A 25,749-nucleotide genomic window follows, 5' to 3' on the forward strand; every position below is an offset into this window, starting at 1 on the left:
AACCAACATGCCACAGTGGAAGATTCACTTACCTCTGCAACTTTGAGGAATTCTGATACTCTTGTCATTCTAGTCAGAAACCGCTTGTAAATCTCAAGAGCATCTTTGCACTGTCCCTTCTTCATTTCAAAGAATTTCTCTGGAATAAATGACATATTCATTTTTAATCCACAAAACTTTTACATTATTCATACCAAGTCTTCATCTGCAGATTATTGCACAAGCAGAAAAGCACTTCTGCATATGCTCAGCAGCCCTGCTCAATTCCTTGGCTTTCCTTGTCCTGCTGCAGACTTTCCATGCCCAATCTCTCACTGTTCCTGAACTCCATGCGGTGCTGGCTGCAGAAGGCTGCACTATGAAACCAGCAGCCATGACTAACTGCTGCTTTGGATCCAAGTTTGCTGAAGCTATGAGAGGGGCAATGAGAGAAACACTTGGGGTTTCCAAGTGAAAATATGTGTTGATGAACCATATTTCTTAAAGACACTAGCCTCTGCTATGCCTTGATCTTCCCAAAGGAAACAATGCTGGGTATGTGCCTGGAACCCCTGGAATCTTGCAACGCTTTTGGAATTTGGGGTGACATGGAACAATATAGAAAAGAACACAGCTGAATGTGAGAGAATCATGCACTTGGAAAATAAGATGGCTTCTTCCTCTCTTAACAAGATTAAGCTGCAGAACTACTATTCTCTTGGAGCAATGTAACGTTAAAAACATGCTACATCAAGTTACTTACCTAATAAGTTAATAACTCCATCATTGTAACAAGCAAAAAGCTTGATGAGATCTTTGAACAGAAGCATAAATGCAGCATTTATAACACCATTTGTCAGCTCATTTGGATGAACCTACATAAAAATTAGAACCCATGGTTGTTAATTGTGATTTGAAATGTTGGAGCTATGTCATATCTTAGAACAAAGTTAAATACTATTGAATATGTACATTGTTCAGGCGCACGCAGGACTGAAGTCTGTTTCACGCATATAAACAGAATATACAAATTATGTGTGAAAATCCAGACAAATCTGAAGCAAATTTAAAGTACCAAGGTTCATCTCATTTCAAGGGAACAACAGGAGCTGGAGAAAAACTTCATTTCTGCCTCTCAGAAATATCCAAATTCTATCTCTCTCAACTGTTGGAAAATACAATGATGCAAAAGGGAAAATGCACCGACAAACAATCCTCAGCATGATCTTGCACAACTGTGAACAATGCACACTTTGTGTGTATGTATGTGTATGTGCTGCTAGCGATTGGAAGACCAAGTTTTGTTATGGACCTTCAGTTAAATGCAAAAATGTTATTCAGTACGGTTCAATTCAGAATTTTCTGCCACATTCTTTCTGCACCTTGGAGAAGCTTGCCAAAAGAAATAAGAAGTTAGTACAAGTTCATAAGGTTTGAAGTTATATTATGTTTCTACAGTGACCTAAAGTGGGAAGTGTTTTCCTTTTATCATAAAAGAATTTAGAAAACTGTAAATACATACATCAAATTCAAGAAGTGCATCTATTTGTCCTTGTAATATTGGCATACTCTTCAGTAATTTTTCTGGAACCATTGTCCTCATTACACCCTCCGCCCTGGAAGAAAAAAAATCAAGCTACAACCCAAAAAATCTCATAGGCGTTATTTGGTAACTAATAACAAAATTAAAGCTTTGCAGCAGGGTTTCCAAAACTTGGGTCTCCAGCTGTTTTTGGACTACAACTCCCATCATCCCTAGCTAGCAGGACCAGTGGTCAGGGATGAAGGGAATGTAATCAAAAAAACAGCTGGAGATCCAAGCTTGGGGTTTCCCTGCTTTAGAGTGAAGACTGAGATTCAAATTAAAGTGGATAGTATTTCATTCTAGGAAAAGGTTTAATTAGGAGGCACCTTATTATAGAATGAGAGAAACATGTAGTGCTGAAAAAAGATGGCAGGGTAGGAAAAATGATCCTGATTTTGGTCATCAAACCCTGCTTCTATAGACAAATAGTAGTTCCAATATTTCTCTGATAGTACTTGCTTTTCCACAAGGCACACTCCAATGTCTCAACTACTTACCTGAAGTACTGAAGATTCATTAAGGTCAAACTTTTACATCACTGATTAAATCAAGCATGCACTGTGTTTTACACTGTAATTTCACTCTGTGGAGAATAATGCACTATTTTTAAATATTCTATTAATCCACAGATAATGGGAAAAGATGCAGTACAGCGGAACATCCAACCATGTACAGATGTTCTGTGTTTCAGATTAAAGACACCCATGGTGTTGTTGTTTTTTAAAAAAATTGCTTATATTTTCTGTCTATTGCATTAAACATTTATTTGAAGATACATTCTTTATGTGCCATAAAAGGATTCTGCACTTCCAGATATAATGGGGAAGGGAAAAGCAAAGTGCCTGTAGGGTTCACACAAATTATGTGAGCCCTGTAAGGTTGCCCCATAATGAATTCTGGAATATTTTAAGCCATATAGTATTGGTCCCTTTTCTACTTTCAACAGGCATCACATTCTGATTAACTCCTTGAATTATCTTTGGGGACTCAGGCTAGAGCAAGGGGATCATTACAGGATAATAAGGATAATACAGGATAATAATAAAAACACACTGCCTGGTATCTTTGCAACAACCAATACAAACTTGGACTAAGGGCCATACGTAACATGTATGGCTGCTGCTGAAAGGAGTAAACTCACATTTCTACCTCCTCTCTACAGTATTAATATACCAGCAGGACACATAATGAGACTAGAGATGAGACAAGGTCACTAAAGGCATAGAAGCAGGGAAACATTTCCCAGTGTAGACAATTTGGGCCATATTCAGTGATGTGCCTCCATTGGTGCAACAGACTTCTATGCATGCAACAGAGCTTCCTCTTCCTCTCCTATTCCCTACAGCCTCATGCATGCCTTCAAAATTAGCTTTGGACGACACCCTAGAGCAGATTTCGAGAGCAGCAAAGGAAACAAATGCTCCATTGTGCTAGCAGAGCTACATGTATAGAGCACTAGATACAAACCTTCATTTTTAGCCCAGTTTATTCTACAAGGTTAAAATACAGAATGTTCCATATAAAGGAAGCCCCAACTATACTAGGACAACCACAAAATTTCTTCTCATGTTCAATTGCATTTGGAAATCAAATAAACCCACAACAGTATTCATTTATGCAATTTATGCAGCAGCTTTCCCATTTTCAAATACTTTTACCAGTAATATGTGTATGGTTTATAAATAGATACGAAACAGATTGTGATCCAGCAGAGGCATCCACTTATGTTAAGATAATGGGAAGTGATCTTCTTACATTCCTCCTTTCCCCTTGACTTATTCTGGAGATTCCTCCAACCCTCCAGGAAATATTTTCTGGGGGCTGAAGTGGGAAGGAGGAACTAGAGAAAATCAGTTCCTCTTTTCTTAAGCCAGTGGATATCCCTGCAATATATAAAGCAACCACTGTAGAACAGAAGCACTAGATTTCACCTGCTGGTCAGAAGTAGAAATAGTCTCTCCTCCTCCGCCCCAGATCCTACAGCAGGTTTGCAAAAACTAAAAAAACCTACTTGCATACCAGAACACTCACTATATACATTCTAGTGCTATAATTTAATTATTAAATTACTTTCGGCAATAGTAGCAGTTAAAGCAACATATATTGCAACCAACAATACTTGTAGGAACCATCAGTATTTATATTAGATAAGCTTACCCTTTCTTCACTCTTGCAAAATCAAATGCCATTTGCCGGTAGGAAAATGCTTTTTCATTCAAGTATCTACTGTAGCGCCTGATAAACGTGGACATGTCATATCCTAGCAAGGAAGAAAATATGTCATAATTTTTTGATTTTTTTAAAAATCCTTTTAATCTTTTACTAATGGATTGAGAGAGGTTGCAAATGCTGTATCTTTAACTCAATGATTTATTTTATTAACGATGACACCCTGATGGATTTCAGTGACATTCTGCAAAATAATTCATCTCACTTAAACCTACATAAGAGAATCCCTACATGTACCTGCCTAGCTATATATGTAGGTGCCAAGAGTTATATGACAAGCAAAGTACAGTAAGCCTGCAATTTACACACATTTAACTTCTGCACATTCAGCTTTACTTGTGTGGTAAAAAATATATTAAAAAATTAAGAAGGGGGCAGAGTTCTGGGAACAATGATTTTGGCAATCCCACCTGCCATTGAACTCAATGAGCTTTGACTATCAACGATTTTTGCTTTAGGCATGATCCCTGGAACGTAACCCCCATGCAAGTTGTGGGCTTACTGTAATCTACACTGATATATGTGTTTTGTTCTTTTGGGTGACTGGAAATAACTGAAAAATGGTGTTCAAACTGACCTTTGGATAAATATAATCTGATATATTGATAAGCCATGGTGGCCAACAGCATACCTTGCTTATTCATTAATTTTACTGCTCCACTCATCTTGCCATCTTCCAATACCATGTTACCCTGTTCTGCTATCATTTTGAAGCTACAGGTAGTTTTGATAAGCAGGTTGCAATGCGCTTTAAAATAAGCTCTTCATAACAAATATTCACAGGCACCCTGGTCTAGAAAACAGTTAAGATGCAAATACATTGAGCCTATTGGATCCCAAATGCAACCAAATCAAATAACAGAATTTAAGAGGCTGTGCTGGAAAAATCCAAAGTAAAAAATGTTCTATCCAGATCTACTTTGCAGTTTGATAGTATAAAGAAATATCTTTCTGCTTTAATGTGTTCTACCAACTGATCTAGAAAAGGGGCAAACTAAACATGCTGAGGCATTTGGAGACTAAGCTCCAAGCAAGGCTGAACATATATTGGGGCCAAAATACCTCTTTAAACTTTATACTTCAATCTGAATCCCCCCTGCTACATGGAAAGCTGGTACCTCCTTAACATCTAGACATTTCAGGAATGTTTCAGCCTTGAATCTCATTAATATTCTCCATCTATATTTCACATATAAAAGATGGGCATGCCCAGTGTCTAATTAGTCTTGTTCGACAGCTCCCAGAATTGTTATTCTTAGGACTTAAGGATTTACTGAAGAATCATTCCAGTAAAAATCATGACTGCCCTTTTGTATCAAGCACCCTAGGCTCCCCAAAAATGGTAAAACAAAACCTCTACCACTCTCATGTGATCGCTGCCATTATCATATAGCACATCTGAAAGCTTCCATTATGTGCAAGCAGAAGTCATTAGTGGAAAGCAGATTTGCCTGCTATTTATTCTTTATATACTGTAGCACCATCAGTGTACATGCTGCCTTACAGATGTGGCATAGACATGTCCCTGTCCTCACAAACTGCAACAGACATGGGGAGACACAACAAAAAGATATGGACAGACAAAGAAAAGGATGCAGGCAAATCAAATTGCACAACTTGGCTGCATTTGTACCCTATCCCCCAAAAGTATTAAAATTCATATACTACCACAAGCTTAAATAAAAGGATTAAGAGAAAAGCAATAGTTTAAATTTCATGTTTACCCAGAATTCCACTGTAAAGCCATCAAGACAATAACTTGCCAAATTTGAGCTTTGGGTGTGAAAAGCTGTAAGTCTCAGTTCTTCTTGCGGTAGAGAAGCCAAGGGGGGGGGGATGAAGGGGGTGGAGAGATGTTGCTTTGATAATGTAACCTTCCTATTCTGGATGAGAACTTCATCCTGGACGGAGGACAGATTGCAACCACCAGTGGCTACTCCTTCTGCTGTTCTGAGATTTTAATTTTTGCCTACATACAGTACAACTGTGTGTTCTTAGGAATGGATATTTTGGCTTAAGATGATGCAAGGAATCAGAAAGAAGTTATTATAAAGCAGCAGATAATATTAGGAGCTTAGTGCTTAAGTGTATGGTTCCAGGCTTTCAAGTACGCAATCCCCATACAAGGTTTCTTGTGACACCTTTGGGGAAAGAACAGAGCACTGAAATTACACAAGCTTAAATAAGTCCTTCCATTGTAACATGTTCTCTTCATTTTCTTTCCTTTTTTATTCTTGCCTCATCCCTCCTCCAAATAGCACACGTTTTCTTTTCCTTTCTGCTATATTAAAAACAGTTCCTATAAAGGAAACAAGGCACTTGTCCTCTGCCAATATATTTCACGGGGGGGGGGGGAGGGATGCCTAAATGATTGCACATATACCAGGCAAACATTATCAGCAAAGGGTTCTTACCATGTGATCCACTTTTGTCCAAAAAATTGCTGAGATTGAATAGTGTGTTTCTAGATGCCAAATACTGAATAAACCTCTAGGAGGAAGGGAGGAAAGGATAATATTAGTTGTATATGTCCTTCAACATTATCCTCTCACTATTTCATGACAAACCCACAAGCATGTTTCCTTCTAGGTGAAAACCCATGATAATCATATTATAATAAATGCCATGCCTTACACATCTCTTGCCAATTTGAATAATTCTGCCTGGAGTGGATACAGATGGCCCAATGCACAAAACTAAAGTCTGCACTGCTTTCTTCCACACTAAAAAGACTTAATCAGACCATCCAGTGTTTTTGTGTGTGCTTAACAATGCAGATATAAGAACATATTCTAAAATGTCACTACTCATATAAATAAGATTCCAATATGCATATGGTCAATTGTGCAATTTAACCCTAAACACAGCAAGGCATCACATTTTCACATGGCCAGAACAGTGCAAAGATTTTGGCTGGTGTTATGGAAACCCCTGAACCTAGAACTAAAATGGGTCTTTCTGGGCAAAATTGGTACAGGCATGAGTATTGCCATTTTCTTTATAAGTATCTGTCTCAGCATTTATTCCTATAATATTTTTACTGTAGTGAATTTTGGAATAAAGCTTTTAATCCCAACAACTGAGTCAAGAGTCCAAGATCCAAGTGGGAGCCAGGATGTTACCAGAAACCCTGCTTCTCTGGCACTATGCAGGGCTCCTTTGGAAGGACAGGGAAGCCCCTTTAAGTGGGAGTTCATGCAACTATTTGATTTGGCCTCCTTGGAAGTCCTCTCCCAAAAGCTTGAGTGAAGGATAGCTTTAAGAAAATTTTGTGCACTTACCTCATTGCCATGAACCATTAGATGATGCGTTGCAACTAAGGCTTTGAACACAACCACCCAACTACTGTTTGTTGCTCTCTCAAAGAGTGTATCAGCCATTTGAGGAATATTAACATTTGTCTCATTTGTGGCTTGGATAAGATCTATTTTGGGAAAGGGAGAATGATAACTGTAAATACAGAAACTTTCAGTTTTGTTATTGTTAAAGACCATGCCATTTCAGTTTAGTGATGTAACAGTCACTCAATTTCACTACTATACTTGGACTTTATTTAGAGCAACCTCCTAAATAATTGTTTGCCTTTCACACATGATTGTCACAAGGGGATGTGCAAACATACCATAAAACAGCTAAAAATATTTTCTAAAACAGTAGATGGGTTTAAAAACAAATACAAAATGAAATGTAAGGCAAAGCCCTTTTAATCCAGCTAGGAAAGCTTGTCAAAACAAAAATATATTTATTACCCAAGATCAATCACTACAGAAACAATTAAGATAGGAAACCAACTTTCCTCCGGACTGCCTACTACTACTAGCCAGAGACTATAAATGGGAGTGGTTCTTTACAAGCATGATCTGTGCCTGAAAGAGGAATAACCCTGTCCACAATTCAAATCATGTTGAAGTATAATAACTGAAGCTTAAAAGACGCAAATTGCCTTCTAGGCACTTCAAAAGGCTCCCTCCTTTTCCTTCTATTTGCTGTGGATCTTTCCTTTTATTTGCCATTTCAGGGTTCTGAAATCTGTGTTTGCCAGAGATGTGTTCCTTAACCATTCCCCCTAGTATCCCTTCCACAAGTCACTTCCACTCACTTGTCCAGCAAGTCTCTGCTCATTCCTAATTTGTGAGAAGGACAAGATCCAATATCCCTTCCTTTGCCATTGCCTCCATTGACCTGCTTTTGAAAGATGAGTCTCAGCTGACTTACCTGTGGTATGAAGTCAGTGGACATAAAGCACAATTATTTACAGTTATCCCCCCCTTCACTTACAACTAACTTCCCTCCTTGCACTACATTACTATGAAGGTAAATAAGATGGGAATTCATCCCAGAATTAAGCATTTATATTTCTAGCTCCGCAAGTTTGGGAAAGAAGAGGGGGAAAGTGACATGATTTTGAAGCTAGACTAAAATTAAAATGAAGTCAAAATCCTTCCATTTGCTACATTTCAGGCAGCTTTACCCATGCACTGGGCACTGTATCATTTGCCAAATTTAGCATCCAATGCATAAATAGTTTCACTATTATTAGCCAAATAAACCAATGGGCACAAAGCCAGTCTATCCATCATGGTCCAATTGCTACTTGCTGCAGCTATACCTGCAGAATATACCCCAGAAAACACAACGATTGTATTATCATCATCATTTATTAGTCACTTTTCTTTACAAAACATAACCTAAGGCGATCCAGACCAACTCCTCCCACATACTGATCTAGAAATGCCAAACAGAAATGCCAAGGGAAAGGATTAAGGGCAGTGAAATTTGTTCTGCTAATGTTGCAAGAGTCCCTATCCCTACCTTGACCAAAGAGATTCATGTTTTGACTCAGGAAACTAACAACATAATAGCCAAGAGGCACTGGCAGATGCACAGGAACTGCAGCTCAGATAGAGATACACCATGGTTCTGTCCTCACAACACATTGCTTGTCTAGCTTTTCATTGACAGATCCCAAAACAGGATTCAGTCATTAATTAAACTTCCAGAGAAGGTTGCTGGGCTACTTTTGAGCAATCTTGCATTCAAAAGGTCTCCATGCCCTGTTTGAGAAATGCTGCAGCAATTATTTATTTAAGTCTCAATTTCTGGGACTAACATGACATCTTTTTTTTCAGCTACAGAAGTAGGCATAGATATGTAAGCAAGAGAATGGAGAGGGGGGCAGGCTGAAAGGATGTTGGTGAAAGGAATTCAGCTCCATATTTGAACAAGGCACATGAATGTAAATTGTCACTGTACTCTTCATTTATACTTCTTCCCTAGCAGAGCAAACGAGAAGCAGCATGGGAATTTTCAAGCCTCTAGCAGCAGCCAGCACATCAAATGCTGAAGCATAGCTTTGTGTCACCTCAGCTGACCTCGACAAAGTGCCACTCACTATTCTGTTTCCTATGCTTTTTCTGTATTTTGCTCTCTGGTGGTAAGCTTAAGTGTACTTCTCCATTTCTACCAGCGCTCAGAAATTAGGGGTCACAGTTCTTGTTGCTGTTGTTGTTTCTAGTCTAACCTACTTTGCATCCCTCTGGCTTAGTGACGGAAGTTTCTTCTCATGCACACCTACTCCCAAAAAAGCTTAACTTGTTTTCAGCCTCCCAGAGACAGACATACACAAATTAAGATACAAATTAGAATTTCTTTAATTTGGCACTAGTCCAAAACAGAAATACTCAAAGCAGCTTACAACAACCCCATGAAAACAAAACAATAATATTGCTCAAGGAATACAAACAAGTTCACAACTGTGACCCTCCAATTGTAAGGGTGCAAAGATGTAGCAATATACTGCAATGGAAGCATTACAGACATCCCTCTAATTCAGAGAGGATTGGCTAGTACCTTTTTTATGGTCATTCTGGGACCTTTTCGTTCTCCCATGCCAAAGGGGGGGGGGTTAAATGATTTTACCATTTTGAACCACTATTTGTGCTGGTTATTTTTTAATCACCTTGGTTTAGTCATCTCTCTAATTTTTAAGCTGCCAGTTTATTTTATGATATTTCTGTTTCATTATTTATTTTAATTTCATTTGTGTGTGGTGCCCAAAGCACATGTCATTTGGCAACCCTTATATAATTATAGTAAATTTTAAAATTAAGTAGATGAGCCAACAGGAGTGTGATTGTTCACTAGGCTACTTGTAAAAGAAAAGGAAGTTGCCACACAGCAGATTTAAATGATATAGAAGTATACTGATATCCTAATCGCAAGAACTAGGTGAGTAACATGTTATTGTGAAATAGGAATTAAAACAAACAACTAAATCTGCACCTTCATTACCATAATTTTATTCTAGTGACACTTGCTAACATCTGGAGCTAAAGGAAGGTGCCTCACATCTTTTTCCCCATACCAATACAGTGGTACCTCGGGTTACAAACACCTGAGGTTACAAACACTTTGGGTTACAGACTCTGTTAACCCGGAAGTAGTACCTCGGGTTAAAAACTTTGCCCCAGGATGAGAACAGAAATTGTGCGCTGGCAGCACAGCAGCAGCGGGAGGCCCCATTAGCTAAAGTGGTACCTCAGGTTAAGAACAGTTTCAGGTTAAGAACGGACCTCTGGAAGTTCATAACCAGAGGTCTCTTAATTACACAGTCTCAAATGAAAATTTTAGGTCTTTAAAAAAAGACATTCTGTTTCACTGCAGTTTCTTGGCTAACAGTGATGAAATATTGTGCAATCTGCTCTAAATGTGATCTCGTTACCATCATTACCAAGGGTCTGCTGCATAATTAGTAGGGAAGATTTAGGAAAGTAAGGGCTCTAATTGTTGCACTCATAGCTTAAAAACAGCTCCTGCAGTCATTAGAGGCACGCTGTCTTATTAAGTCAGCCACAGGAGCTGTCCACTGTATTAAGTTCTGAATTTTAAGAACAACTAGCTCACCAGCTATCCGAAGACAATACTCACACAGGGCTTATGTCAACAAATGTCTGGTCCATTCTAACCATCTAATTCTATGTGAATGTCTTTAAAGCCAGAAGAAAACAGCAGAACTTCAGCTGCTATAGAAGTAGCTATGAAAGAACAGCAATAGTAAAAGTGTGGCAGGCATATATGTATGGAAGCATGTGAGAAGAGGGGCCACAAAGGTCAGACCCCTAATTGCAGGAACATAAATGCTGTTTGCTATTCACAAACACCAGAATGCTACTTTAAACACTTGCATTGAACACCTCAGGGAATTTAAGATAAAACACAATTTAAGTGGACATTTAGTGAATATTCTTGTAAAAGAAAATTATAACTGCCTTTTGAAGGAATAATATTCTGGTTTTCCTGCCTAATTTGCTTTAGATATTCATGCTGCTTAAATATTCATTTAAACACTGTAAATTTACACAGGTAAATTTATGGAAACAGTGTCACACGTTTACTCTAATATATTTTTGACAAACAGTGCTTCTATTTTTAGTGTTGGCATTTGTTTCCACTCTATTTTTGTTTAGGCTAGTTAGCAGCACATCGCCTATGTAGATCTAAGTAGGTAAACTATCAGATCTAGAATGAAATGTTATTTTCACCTGAAAATTTGTGCACCCTTTAATAAGCACTGTAAAACACTTGAAGCAAAAAAAGGGGGCTACACTGATGAGTTATGCTTGAAGAAGTGCAAAATGCAAAATGCCTCAAGGTCCAAAACAGTTAAGTCACCTGCAGCTAGTTACTGATTGGCTGTCAGGTCTCTGAACAGAGTCATGTCTTGCTAATATTTCACTTATAGTTTTCAAAGTAATAACTGTGCCCCATTTTCTACAAGTCCATAAGGTCTATGCAAAATACTCTTCTGCCAGTAGAAGAAGAGTCTACCATTTTTAGAGTGAGAATTGGTGTGCTGGTTAAACTAATGCACCATGAGCCACATAGGTTTCAGTTTAAATATCACCGAGTTATGAAAAGCAGTTTATACATTACGCAGAATCAAGTGGCAAAACTTCTTTATGACTGTCCCAACTTCAGACTGCAAGTTGGGAGGGACAGAAGAGATTCTCTACTACCTGCTAACGCCATGGAAAAAACTCCCTCATGCAGAAATGGTACGTTAGTGAAAGGGATTCAGCACAGCTTTCTTGCTAGAATGCTAATTATCTGACTTGCAGAGAGTTTCTTTCCATGAGATAAGTATGCTAACATGCAACCTCAGCCCTATTGAAAAAGTACAATCCAGGAAAAGCTTAAACACTTGGTTCTGCTCCTTATACAAACTGACCCTTATTAGCTGACCTTTGTCACAGAAAATCTCTTCTGTCTGTAATATGTAGATGACAATACCAGCCTATCTTGCAGGGTTAATGTAAAAAGATATTGAGAATTTATGCAAAGTACTTCTGGTACTTTCTGTTTTTACTTCACATTTACAAAAGTAGCAGCATTACTTTGTTGGAGCAGTCATTTGACAAAAGCAAGAACATTAAGTAGTGCGCTTTAGGACTAAATTTGATGGGGACGGGGTTTCTTCTTTTCAATATGTAAAGTAGCTAGACCAGAAAGCCTACACAGTAGATTAGCTATTATGACAATTATTTAACATATTATGACACCAGCAACTACCTGGCAGCCCATTTATTCTCTCTAAAATTATACTGGCAGTATTCCAACATTTTATACTGTAAGTAACAGCAAAGGCCTTACAATGATCAAGACCTCTACTCCCCAGGCAGCCTAGTTTCTGCAGACCCCTTGTGGCCATCCCCGGCAGGAAAGATTTGTAAGAGATGGTGAAAAGGTGACATACACAATATTCATCTTTAATGATTTGTATGAAGCATCTTTTTTAAAGAGCATCAGGACTGTGATGCTTGCAAACAAGATCTAAAGTCAGAGAGCTCATAAGGACTCATTCAAGGAGCAGCAGTCTACCATCAGGTCCCCATGCTGGACACTTATTTTGTCTTGTCCCTAGGCCCTGCCACTGAAGCCAGAAGATGGTGGTAGTGGTGGGACATAGTTTGAACTTCAAGAATGCAAAAGTAGTACAACACGTTGCACTGCACCAGTTTGTTCTCTCAGCCTTGCCTCACTTTGAGCCTGACTTAACAGTTTAGATACATATCCGAACCACACTTGTAGTTGTCAAGAGTTCAGCTATATGCAAGAACAGAGCACAGCATGCACTGCTCTCATTGCCAATGCATGGACTAGACTCACTAACAAGCTCATCTTTTCTGAACCTCCTTTTGATAACCTGTTTTTAACTGGCCTTTTAATAACTGTGAATGTTGCTGTCTTTGTCAGTTTTGATTGTTTTGAGATAAGATTTGTTTTTGTTTTTATAATAGCGTGAGGCACCTTGGTGAGCTATGCTTGCCCAAACTAATGTTCCAGACAAAATAATGAGGCAAGTGGCTAACTGCAAAAATCTGACTTAGTTGGTGTTACTAATGATGCTGCTACTAATGATGATGCTACTCCACCTATTCTAGGTCTCCATGAAATAAAAATTAATCCACTTGATAATTGTATTACATATTATAAGCACCCTAGAAGAGTTCAGAAATACAAGTTGTTGTTATCTATAGACAACCAAAGAACAGGGGAAGCATTAAGCACTAGAAGCATACAGTTCCCCCTGCTTGTTGAAGGAAATTGGAAGATTACACTACTGCAGTGTAAGCACTATTTAAGACAATCTAGGCTTTTGTATGCGTGGACACAGGACAATGATTTTGGAATCAAAGTTTACTTAATCCCAAGGTCAACCAAATTAAAGTCTTATCAACAGATATGTCCTTCCAAATCTACAAAGTCTAAGCCATTTAGGGCTCCAAAGGCCACAACTGACACCATGCATTGCACCTAGAAGTGCAGGAGTTCAGCAATGAAGGCTTCAAACCATATGTACCAATAGCAACTCACATGTAAACACTTTTCAAATGTAGAACTTATTACCATAGTCTACTCTTAACATTGCCAGGTTACATGATCACTGCCTGATCTAAGACAAGATCCTTAGAGACCAACTAAGTTTGTTATTGGTATGAGCTTTCGTGTGCATGCACACTTCTTCAGTTACACTGAAACAGAAGTCACCAGACCCTTATATATAGTGAGAGGGTGGGGAGGGGTATTACTCAGAAAGGTGGTGGGACTGGACAAACAGGACAAACCCTACTCCAAAGAATAAATGGACATAAATCTGACATCAGGAATCACAAGACAGAGAAACCAGTAGGAGAACACTTCAATCTTCCAGTACATTCTATACAAGATGTCAAAGTAGCTGTCATATTACAAAAGAATTTCAGAAATAGACTGGAAAGAGAAGTTGCTGAACTGCAACTTATTACCAAACTTAAAACCATGGAGAGAACTGGTCTGAATAGAGACATTGGATTCTTATCTCATTATACTTGATAAAGCTATTTTTAGCCATCTCACCCCTTGCTTTTCCTTGTAAGACCAATTGCAGTCTTTAACAGTCATCAACAGGTTTACCACACCTATCAGCCAATCACCCATTCCCACCACCCTTCTGAGTAATACCCCTCCCCACCCTCTCACTATATATAAGGATCTGGTGACTTCTGTTTCAGTGTATCTGAAGATGTGTGCATGCACACAAAAGCTCATACTAATAACAAACCTAGTTGGTGTCTAAGGTGCTACTGGAAGGATTTTTTTTATTTTGTTCCTTAAAGAATGCACTTGAGTTCTTTATACAAAACAGACAAGGGCCTTCTCTTAGTCTTGAAAGTTTTTCAAGAAACCAGATGTTTAAAGCTTGTACCCAGTTGAGATGTCATCCATTTCTGCCCCTGCTTTCCTAAAATCGGGGAAATGCAACTGGACCCAACTGCTCCATGCATGCTTCCACATTTGTACACAGAAAGAAAGAACTTTCAAGTATTATTAGCAGGTGTTCACACACAGTTATCCATTAAAATATAACCATTGAGATTATGGCCTCTAAAGCAACTCTTCAAATTCTAAAAATGACAACTTGATTACCGTACTGGCATTTTAGTTGTTAAAAAAAAAAGGCTTCCCAGAAATTTTCTACTTAGGTTTTCTTCCTAGATGCCATACCTCATATTTATGAGGGACAGCCAAGTTTCCATTACAGCCTAAAGTGTCATGACTGAAACATGTCTTGAACCCCAAACACATGGTACTTATATTGTCAGATTATCACTTTCAGTAGCACTCTCTCTCAATAATTCATGCAAGGAAGCTGCCCCTTCCATGCTAAACCAACATGAGAGCTACAAAAAGGCAGTATTGCTTGGTGCATGCTATTATTTAGTGCCTAATGCCTACATCAGCCAGGCTCCATTGTTTAGCAAAGCTTCTCCTAAACCTCCTTATGCTGACCTTTCCTGCCAACTGCATTATTTCATGTATCAATCCTATGCCCTGCTTTTGGCTGGCAACCTGGAGGCTCCCTCTTCAGTTAGGATGGCGTCCCACACTACATTAAATACACTTGGCACCAAGTGTACTTATTACTTTTAAGCCAATTTTTGGTCCCTTCTAGAAATCCATCATCTATGCACTGCAGCCACCCGCAGTGGAACCAATGTGAAAGGTAGTCTTGTGGGACAAAAATGTGAAACACTCATAATTAAGGATGGAAGGAGCAGAGAACTACCAAAGGAGATCAAGTGTTTTACAGGTGTCTCTGGATGAACACTGTGCTCCTGCATGCCACACAACACACAGGACCCCTTGCCTTTCAGGATCCTTATCTACGGAGGGCTAGTTGCCCGGTTTCAGAGAATGGCAGGTTCTACCATTCTACAATTGCCATGTTTTATAGGAATAAATATTAACCATTTATTCATGTGCAAGGAAGTTAATCACTGACCTAGCTCCTGCTGGCAATGCCCATTCCATCTACTGAAGCGGTAGATAATATGGGCATCTCTCTCTCCCCAATTTGCACACCAGAACTGTATCCTAGATTGCAGCTTGTTTACTTTCTTTCCAACTGAATTAAATTGCTGCATGTATCTCGGTTTAAGAGCCTTGTGTACGCATTTCATCCTTGCACTACCCCTTCCCAGCTTGCCACAGTTAACCAATGTTTCCTGTTATGTATGAATTGGGAAAATATGCTTCCCAAGACTGAAACAAGTCAGTATCTTAAACATCAACTTTAGATGATTTGATATCCTGAATTATTCTGGTTTTCCAATTCAGACCCAACAAGAAATTAAGGCCATGCATCTCACTGTTTAGTAAGCCGAGACATACTCCAAAACAGGCCAACAAGTGCTTTCTAGAACTGCACAGCCCAAGCCTTGAGTCTACTTCTTGGTCACTCTTTCCTGTGACAAAGAATGAACCCAAGAACTGGGTTTCATTTATGGGACAAATGATACCTCCTCAAATAATGGTTTGTACCTCTCGCCTCTAAAATTCTGACCTATATCAAATTAAACCTCTAAGGACCATCAATTAAATTACCTTTTGCAAATTTACTCAATTTGTATAATTTATGGAGAGTTGCAAAATTCAGATTGGCTGCAAACAGAATTTAAAGCTTGTTCCCAGGACTACCAGAAAGTTCTTCATAGATGGTGAATTTCAGCTACAATCCTAAGCACACTACCTAGGAAACAAGTCCTATGGAGAATAGTGGAACTTACTTCAGGGTAAACATGCTTAGGACTGCAATTACCGTATTTTTCGCACCATAGGACGCACCGGACAATAGGACGCACCTTGTTTTAGAGGGGGGAGAACAAGGGAAAAAAATTCTTCCACTCTCTGCCCAGCGCCCCTTCAGCGAAGTGGCAGGAAGCGCTGCGCAGAGAGTGGGAGAATTTTCACCCTCTTGTTTTCCCGCTCTAAAACAAGGTGCCGTTTAAGGTGCGATCAGGCGGCTACATTGGAAGCCTGGAGAGCTAGAGGGGTCAGTGCGCACTGACCCCTCTCGCTCTCCAGGCTTCAGGTTCCTTTCGACCTGCTCTTTGGGGCTGGCGGGGGGAAGCCCACCACCAGCCCCAAAGAGCAGGTCAGGGAGCAGCGGAAAGGCGCAGCGGAGAAGCTGCTGCCATAGTCACGCGTCACTTCTCCAGCTGGGAGAGGGTCGCGGGGCTATGGCTTCTTTAGCCCCACACGCGCTCTCCCGGCTGGAGAGGTGACGCACGGCTATAGAGGCTCCTGCCATAGCCGCGCGTCACCTCTCCAGCCGGGAGAGGGTCGCGGGGGGCTGCTTTAGCTCCGCGCGCGCTCTCCCGGCTGGAGAGGTGACGCGCGGCTATGGAGGCTCCTGCCATAGCCGCGTGTCACCTCTCCAGCCGGGAGAGGGTCGCGGGGGGCTGCTTTAGCTCCGCGCGCGCTCTCCCGGCTGGAGAGGTGACGCGCGGCTATGGAGGCTCCTGCCATAGCCGCACGTCACCTCTCCAGCCGGGAGAGGGTCGCGGGGGGCTGCTTTAGCTCCGCGCGCGCTCTCCCGGCTGGAGAGGTGACGCGCGGCTATGGAGGCTCCTGCCATAGCCGCGCGTCACCTCTCCAGCCGGGAGAGGGGCGCGGGGGGCTGCTTTAGCTCCGCGCGCGCTCTCCCGGCTGGAGAGGTGACGCGCGGCTATGGAGGCTCCTGCCATAGCCGCGCGTCACCTCTCCAGCCGGGAGAGGGTCGCGGGGGGCTGCTTTAGCTCCGCGCGCGCTCTCCCGGCTGGAGAGGTGACGCGCGGCTATGGAGGCTCCTGCCATAGCCGCGCGTCACCTCTCCAGCCGGGAGAGGGGCGCGGGGGGCTGCTTTAGCTCCGCGCGCGCTCTCCCGGCTGGAGAGGTGACGCGCGGCTATAGAGGCTCCTGCCATAGCCGCGTGTCACCTCTCCAGCCGGGAGAGGGTCGCGGGGGGCTGCTTTAGCTCCGCGCACGCTCTCCCGGCTGGAGAGGTGACGCGCGGCTATGGAGGCTCCTGCCATAGCCGCGCGTCACCTCTCCAGCCGGGAGAGGGTCGCGGGGGGCTGCTTTAGCTCCGCGCGCGCTCTCCCGGCTGGAGAGTTGACACGCAGCTATGGAGGCTCCTGCCATAGCCGCGCGTCACCTCTCCAGCCGGGAGAGGGCCGCGGGGCTATGGTGTCTTCGCTCCATAGGACGCACACACATTTCCCCTTCATTTTTGAAGGGGAAAAAGTGCGTCCTATAGAGCGAAAAATACGGTAGCTTCACAATCCGCTTAGAACATTAAAGTCCAGACCCGAGTCTAGAAAGCTTGTTTCTGTGCACATGTGGAGCTTTTTTTCACTATAATCTTTTAAAAGCATCTCTCATACTGCTTCTAAAGATTTTATGAATTAGAAGTTTGAGAGTGTGTGTGAAAACAGTGTTGAGAAGCTACATGCACACACATATATGCTTTTCATTTGTATCTGGATGCAGACCAAAGAATACATTCTAGAATTTGGGGGGGGGGCACTCCCAGACCATGTCATTTCTGAAATTATGTTGACTAAACTGCTCCTTAATGTTTAAAATGCTCCTCAAACTGCAATTAACCTCCAAATTCCTCCTCCTCTTCCTCTTTCCTTCTTGCAGGCAGCATACAGAGAAAGAATGCAGATTATCATTCTCAAAGTGCTATCTGAATCACTGATATTATCTACTCATACTGCTCCAGTGGCCATCTCAATAATTTAGCCCTGACCAAATATCTTACTAAGCAATTTCAATTCAGCATCTTAAAAAACAAAAACAAACCAACCAAAAAAACCTCCACACATTATTATTGATCACTCTGCCACCACCATTTGTAAATCCAGGGGCAACAAGCTTATGACTTCTTCTGAAGATAAGCAATCATTATCATGAAGATGACATGGTAAGCAACAAACAAGAAAACTGCTAAATCCTTCCTGCTACACTCCTCTCCAAGCAACAGCAGGAGCAACAAACCACAAACCTTGACTTACCATGATATCTGAACCAGTGCCCAAGGTTTGTTTCTCCCAAACAAGTCACAACCAGGAAGCCAGTAAGAAACCTTCACTCCAGATTGTGGTTTATTTGGAGAAAAACAAATCATGAGCACCAGTTTAGTCATCACAGCAAGCCAAGGCTCATAGTTTGTTGATTCCACTTGCAATAGGGAAAGAGAACAGTGGGAATGATTCAAAATAGAAATTCAACAGGGGTACATACTGTGGCTCTGTTTCCACACCAGGGCAAAAATGTGTGTCACGTCTTGGATCCATACTGCTAAAGAGTTTTCTATTTTGAGATATCTTGATGATGATCTGAACATATCACCCTTCAGACATCTAGGTTCTATTACTACTTACACATAGGCACCCCACTGCCTCTTGCCTTCCACTGTTCTTCACTGTTATGATGCCCGCTGGGGCACCTTCTCAACTCAGTGCCCAGTGCCAGCAAACTGGCCACGCTCCCCTAAATCCATCTCTGTCTGCCTTAGAGGGTAGTTTGGAAACTTCAGCTGGTGCAGATTCAGCAGCCAGATTGTTTACCAATGCAAGATGATCTGAACATATCACACCCATTCCAGCATAACCACAGTGGCTTCTAATTATTTTGTGCTCTCGATTAAAGGCACTGGCTTTGACCTATAAAGCCTTATGTGGCTCAGGACCCCAATATTTTCCCCACACGAACCAGCATGGACGCTGCATTCATCATGTGCTCCCTCTGAGGGAGCTGTGGACAGTGTTGACAGGCCTTCTCAGTGGCAGATCCCCACTTATGGAATGCTCCCCTAGGGAGGCATGCCAGGCATCATCATTACCTATCTTTAGGCGCCAGGCAAAAAAATTCCTTTTCCAGCAGGCCTTTTAATTACCTGTGGTCTCCTTAAGTGGGGGTGTCCTCATCCTCCCTTTTTGTATAAATATGAGTACATTTTTAGCTTTTGCTCTGATTTTGCTTTATGTTGCTCTTAAACTATCTGCTATATTTTTGTAAGTTGCCTTCAGTTACTTTTGGTTAAGAGCGGTGGACTCATAATCTGGGGAACCGGGTTCGCGTCTCCGCTCCTCCACGTGCAGCTGCTGGGTGACCTTGGGCTAGTCACACTTCTCTGAAGTCTCTCAGCCCCACTCACGTCACAGAATGTTTGTTGTGGGGGAGGAAGGGAAAGGAGAATGTGAGCCGCTTTGAGACTTCTTAGGGTAGTGATAAAGCAGGATATCAAATCCAAACTCTTCTTTTTGAAAAAAATAAAAGGGGGGGTCTACCTAGTTGAATTAATCGTGCTCATCCCCACAGTAAACCATTCATAAAATGCTAGCCTAACAGCCTATTTGCTTTGCTCTCATTTCTTTCCTCTACAAGGGAAGTGCTTATCTCTGGAGAGTTACTGTGGAAGTCCCAGTAGTGTGCCTTCTGCCACATGTACATTCATTCTATTATTTACTTGCCTTCTCCAGCACAACAGCCAGCAACCATTAAAATTCAACTTCTGAAGGACTGTTTTCTGAGAAACATGTTCCAAACCATGGAATGCAAAAACAAAAACTAGGGCACACATATGCACATTTAGGACCATGCTTGTGTTTACTTAAAAAGGGGAGGGGAGGAATGCAAGTCTCAGATTTCCCATCACCACTCTAAGTTTAAACATGTCTGTCCCTTTCCCCAGTGGCATTGGTGCTTTTCTGAACTATCACATTCAGCCACTTTTAATAGCCCTAAGTCATATAGCATCTTTCCCCCTATTTCTAATGTGGAAAGATGCTATATGATTTAGGACTATTAAAAAGACAGGTACCTTTAAAAAAGAAAAAAACTGCCCATAGGTTGCAAAGCAGGTCTCTTGAGATGCTTCACTATCCATACTATAGCAGGACAGATGTTGCTCAAGCATCTAGAAATGGAAGACACCACATTCCACTTATCAGAGAATCTGGGTTTACTTTACCTTTGAAGTAAGCATTCACAATACCCTGAACCTCCCTACTCTGTCCCATATTCTGCTGCTCGTAAAGGCAGAACCAGGTAAGCCTCTTCAAGGTAAGCATTTTAAGTCACATTTGCTCCTAGAGGCATCATACTTTTTCCTTCCCCACCTTTTTAATTAATACCACATTATTACACTTTGTAGCCAAGGCCATTATACATCAAACAACCTGGTATATCAAGAAAAAAAGGAAACAAGGGAAAGAGAAAAGCAAATAAAAATGGCCTTTGAAGGCAAAAATGAGCAGGATAGCAAAAAAAAGAGGAGGGGACAGTGACTAGATTACAAGGAAAAATAAGATCATTTTACATTTTTGGAATCACAATGTAGACACATCATTCTCTTGTGAGGCATTCTGGGGTCTCAAGAGGCATCGACTGTGGCCCCATAAGCTCAGCAATGTGGTGGCTGGCCAAGATTTCTTAGCACCTGTCCTATTTCACTATACTGTACTGTTCCCTGCTCCTTGCCACTGTGCACACCTGAACCCCCAATGGTGCTGCCACCTTACTGTTATTAGAAAAGCAGAGACTACCTTTGTAGTTTCTCCCAATTTTGACTCCTGTGCCTTAAAGAGCAGCGTGCAAGCTCCAAGATCCCTAACACCAATATTATTCTCCAAATGCCTCTCCCCAGTCTTTCTCCTTTTTGCTATTACAAAACAGAGGAGTTTGTTCAAGAGCATACATAAATTTCCCCATAACTTGATTACAATTCCGCCTTGTGCTTCTTACTTACAAAGTTAATCTCATTTCTCCAGAAGTATATTGCTCCCAATCCCAAAAACTGCATGGCCAACATCTACAGCAGTAACTGATTACATGAATCTTCAGTACATACATCTGAATTTATTCAATGCAAATGAAGTGGGAATATGTATTGCTGGGCCAACAGCACTGCCACTCACCCATCTCAGTTTTTCTAAGGCTACACATCTAGGCATAATTACTCACATTTTTCACTGAATTCAGTAAAATTTCTTTCCAATTAAAAATCACAGCGGACATGTGTGAATGGTTGGGTGGGAGAAGCTTATTATCTTCACATATTAGGCCAAGATGATTAGGGATGGAAACTTAACAACTACACATGGCACCATGTTTGCATGTTTTATGTTAAAAAGGTCGCGACAATAAGGCTAGATGGAGTTGCTTAAAAGATTACATTATCCTGCCTTTTGGATTCCTAATATAATGTAGTTACCGTGAAATGTGGTCTGATAGTCAGACAATAGCCAAGAAAGGTTAAGTCCCAATGCATCAATCACTGCCTATAAGGTTGTCAGCTGGCAATTTCAATTACCTCTGTCTCTAAACAGATCTGCAGGTGCAAAAAAAGAGAGGATGTGGTCACTATTTCTACTATGCCCCTGCTTTTCATGTCCAATCTTTGAAGTTTTTAAACAATGTCAGGCTAATCATTAAACTATGCAGTTTTTCTATACAAAGTGATTACATCAAGAGAGCTAAACAAAACCCAGTTGGATGTCACAGAGTAACAGTGCAATCCTATTCTGCTAAGTGAGGATAGGATTGCTACTGCATATTCTGCTGAACCCAGTTAAGGTGATGCTATGCCAGTGTAGTGAATTTACACCAGCATAACCCTATGCTGCACAGAGAAAGTCTGGCTGGAGTCAGGGGCATGGTGAGAAGTGCTGTACTATTCTAGGGAAATGCATAATTTAGTCTTCTAGAGATTTCATAATGCTATCAGCACCACAGGAAAACACACTTCAAGTCAATGGAGACCCAGAAATAGGCATGCAAACCCCTATTTCCCTCACCCATCCCACATTAGAGAACAGAATGTGGCACAGGGAACAGCTGTAGCTCAGGAGCCAAGTGCATGCCTTACATGCAGGAGATCCCTGGTTTAAACCCTGCCATCTCCAGGTAAGTCTACCTCAAAACGTGGAGAGTCACTGGCAGCCAGAGTGCACAGTATGGATTTAGAGACCAAATGTGGGTCTCCAGCTGTTTTTGACTACAATTCCCATCATCTCTGACCACTGGTCCTTCTAGCTAGGGATGTTGGGAGCTGTAGTACAAAAAACTGCTGTAGACCCAAGTTTGGGAAACACTGCTCTAAATCCATACTGTCCACTCTGGCTGCCAGTGACTGCAAGTTTGGGAAACGCCGATTTAGAGAAACCAATGGTCCTGACTTGGCATAAGGCATCTTCCTATGTATCTACTTCACAATAGTCCACTCCACAATAACTCAGAGCAGGGCTTTCAATGTGGCTGCCCCCTGTTCTGTCAAACAGCATTCCTGTCAATATGCAACAGACACCCTCTATCTGCACTTTCCAGAAAAAAAGTCATTTTTTCTTCTGACAAGCTTTCCCAGCTGGATGAATGGGTCTCTGCTTTGTATTGTTTTTAATTTCATCTTCTGCCATTTTCTATGCTGTTTTAAAAACAATATACTTATATGAGCCCTAGCAAATGAATACCAATCACATAACAAGCATGGCACAAGTTTTATGTTATTCTGCCCAAAGAATCAAAACACACACAGGTCCCACTATCCAAACACTTGTTATTGAAACATTCACGTTATTGAAACATTCACATGAGGAATTAGTACCCAAACCTCATTATACACACCACAGATTCAGATATCCAAACAGCCAGACTTATGTGTAGTACCGTAAACAAATAAGCAGCCTTATGTTTTGCTGGTTTGCAGCAGGTGTTTCACCAGAAACCATGGTGGGAAGTGGGAGAGATCAGACAAATCTTTTTTCAGAGGGTTGTCCTGGGTTTCCCAGTTTTGTTTTTGTTTTTTGTTTTGTTTGTCATTTTGGGGTCAGAATTCCATGGTCGGAATGCATGATAAAATTCCCCCATAGGAATCAATGGAAATCATCTTCTCATTAAAAGAACGCTCACCTAACAAACAATTCCTGGAGAATGCATTGTGTTCAGATAGTGAGACCTGCTTGGATACAAATGTACATCTGGAAAACTTTGTGTACAGTGCTCTCTTTCTATCACAGCTCATTACTTAAAGGAAGGACCTGCACAGACAGCTATGCAAAATCAACAATAAAGAAGGAAGTGCAAAGTCATAACACTTATCCATCTCAGCAACAGAATATTTTGCCCTGAGAAGCTTGTGCTCTACAGATCCTACCTCCTTCAGCCCTATAGAGTGTGGCAAGTGTGAATGGAAGGGGACACATTTAACCATGACATTGTCCCTCTTAAAAGAGTTATCTGCAGTCTGCCACCAGCTGCCAAGGCATCTGAACTCCTAACCCTGTACTAGAACTTGTGGCTGCAGGTGTGTGTGCTTGCTTGTCCTCCTAACCCAGCCTTCATTAACCTGGTGCCCCCCAAATGTCTTGGACCACAGCTCCCATCAGTCCCAGCCAGCAGTTACAGAATGCACCTGTGCAATGTGCACAGGAAGATGTAACAGGGCCCTGTGATGTCATCATGGTATCCCTTCCATTCACATATATTGTTGGTGCCTTCTCTGTGTGGGTTCTATGGGAGTACTGATGAGCGACTTCATTACGGATGGGTGATGGGAGGAGTTCCTAGAGATGTTGTGTGCAGGTTGATGTCTGTGGACCTTCTCATTTCTACTGGTGTTGATTAGGTTTCTATTTTGCTGTGTTGAGTACAGAAGATCAGAACTACTCTGTCCTTTGCTGCTCGCAGTATTTAGGATTACAAACTGTAATATGAGGGCCATAAAGTAGGATTAGATGGCCCAACCATGGTCTAGCCATTTTGACTACCACTGCAACATAGAATGAAGGCCAAATGAGTGCAGAATGAAGATCTAACACAATTAAGGATGGCTGCACAAAATAACACAACTAAGAGCACTACAGCGATTTCATTTGGGATGAGTGGTGCATGTGACATACTTTAAAATTTTCATCTTTCCTACCCTTCATTAACGATACACAATGGAACCATTACAATGAACAAGAATCATTCAGTTTTGCCACAATCAAACCAACCTCTCTGTAGAGATAATCTCCACATTACAGCAACTCAAGTCAACATCCACCCTCATCTAAACTCATTCGCCCAAAGCATGGCCAGAATACTTTTGCAGTTTCCAAGTAGTCACAGGCCTTTTCTCTCTGATACATGCACCTGTCCTAAAACCTGAAGGTCAAAATGAAGCAAAATAAGGGGACTAAGTCATTTCTGAGGTGTTATATTGCTACAATAAAAAGTTCGTTTTTTAAGCACTTAATTTAATTCTAATGGTGGAAGAAACTGATTACCCAGAGGGCAATGGACCCCAGGAGCACAGAACCACACAGATTCCCTAGCCCTCCACACGCGAACCACTTATATAAAAAGATGCTTACAGTCCAGGTGTTTTTTCTTGGGCCCCATCACTTCATGTGTGGTTGCTTTGCAGACGGCTCTAGCTACAGCTGATCCTGTAACGCTGTACTGAGCAGCTGCGATGCGATCTGTCAGCGTCTGACCCGACATCTTCGGCTAATTCTAGGACTGCTACCACTTCTACAAGGGGGAGGGGGGAAGAAAAACAACTGAGGGGAGGATAATCTTTTTTAAAAGGATATATATATATATGGACAATTATTTAACTAGCGAAAGCTGATTTCTAAATCCTGGCTCATTCCAGGTTCCCTCCTTCCTCCCATGCCACCTCCTCTGTTGTGTAAGTGTTTGCATTGCAACTATATCCGAGAGATTCTGGGGGCATTGTAGACGAAACAGAAATATGCCCACATAATAATACTGTATATGAATTCCGAGGGTGTGTGGGGGGGTGTCCTTTCCCTTGCCTGCCTCCCTTGAGTATGATGGCGGTTCCTGCAAACCACTATGTATCTCATCTCTCTTGTTTATGAGGGGTGGGGAATAAATGAAGCTTTCTCCCTCCCCTCCCCGCAACCTCACAGAAGATCTCCCAGCCCTGGGCCTTCCTGACAGAGCCCCAAGAGGGCCCAGCGACTGAATTATCTAGCCAGTCTCCAACACGGCCCTGTCACCACCGCTCCCTCCTGCTGCTGGCGGGGCTTCTTACTGCAGCAACGGGATTCTCTCGCCTTCCTCCCTGCGTTTCTACCTCT

The 25,749-nt window shown here is 41.5% G+C and overlaps 1 protein-coding gene across 2 annotated transcripts in view; it reads right to left on the minus strand.

The window, feature by feature from the left end:
- Window positions 1–25,749, minus strand: part of SNAP91 (synaptosome associated protein 91) — a 68,548-nt gene that overhangs the window by 41,863 nt on the left and 936 nt on the right. For both annotated transcript variants that reach the window (XR_008329452.1, XM_053381390.1), the window contains exons 2-8: window positions 25,015–25,174; window positions 7,075–7,217; window positions 6,208–6,283; window positions 3,722–3,824; window positions 1,502–1,595; window positions 743–854; window positions 33–139 (exon numbers count right to left, since the gene is read on the minus strand). Coding sequence is in view for 1 of the 2 variants with exons in the window: in XM_053381390.1 (XP_053237365.1) it covers window positions 33–139; window positions 743–854; window positions 1,502–1,595; window positions 3,722–3,824; window positions 6,208–6,283; window positions 7,075–7,217; window positions 25,015–25,144 (765 nt within the window). In the remaining variant the exon portion in view is untranslated. The remainder of the gene's footprint in view (window positions 1–32; window positions 140–742; window positions 855–1,501; window positions 1,596–3,721; window positions 3,825–6,207; window positions 6,284–7,074; window positions 7,218–25,014; window positions 25,175–25,749) is intronic.

This window comes from Podarcis raffonei, chromosome 3, assembly GCF_027172205.1.
Source record: "Podarcis raffonei isolate rPodRaf1 chromosome 3, rPodRaf1.pri, whole genome shotgun sequence".
NCBI lineage: Eukaryota > Metazoa > Chordata > Lepidosauria > Squamata > Lacertidae > Podarcis > Podarcis raffonei.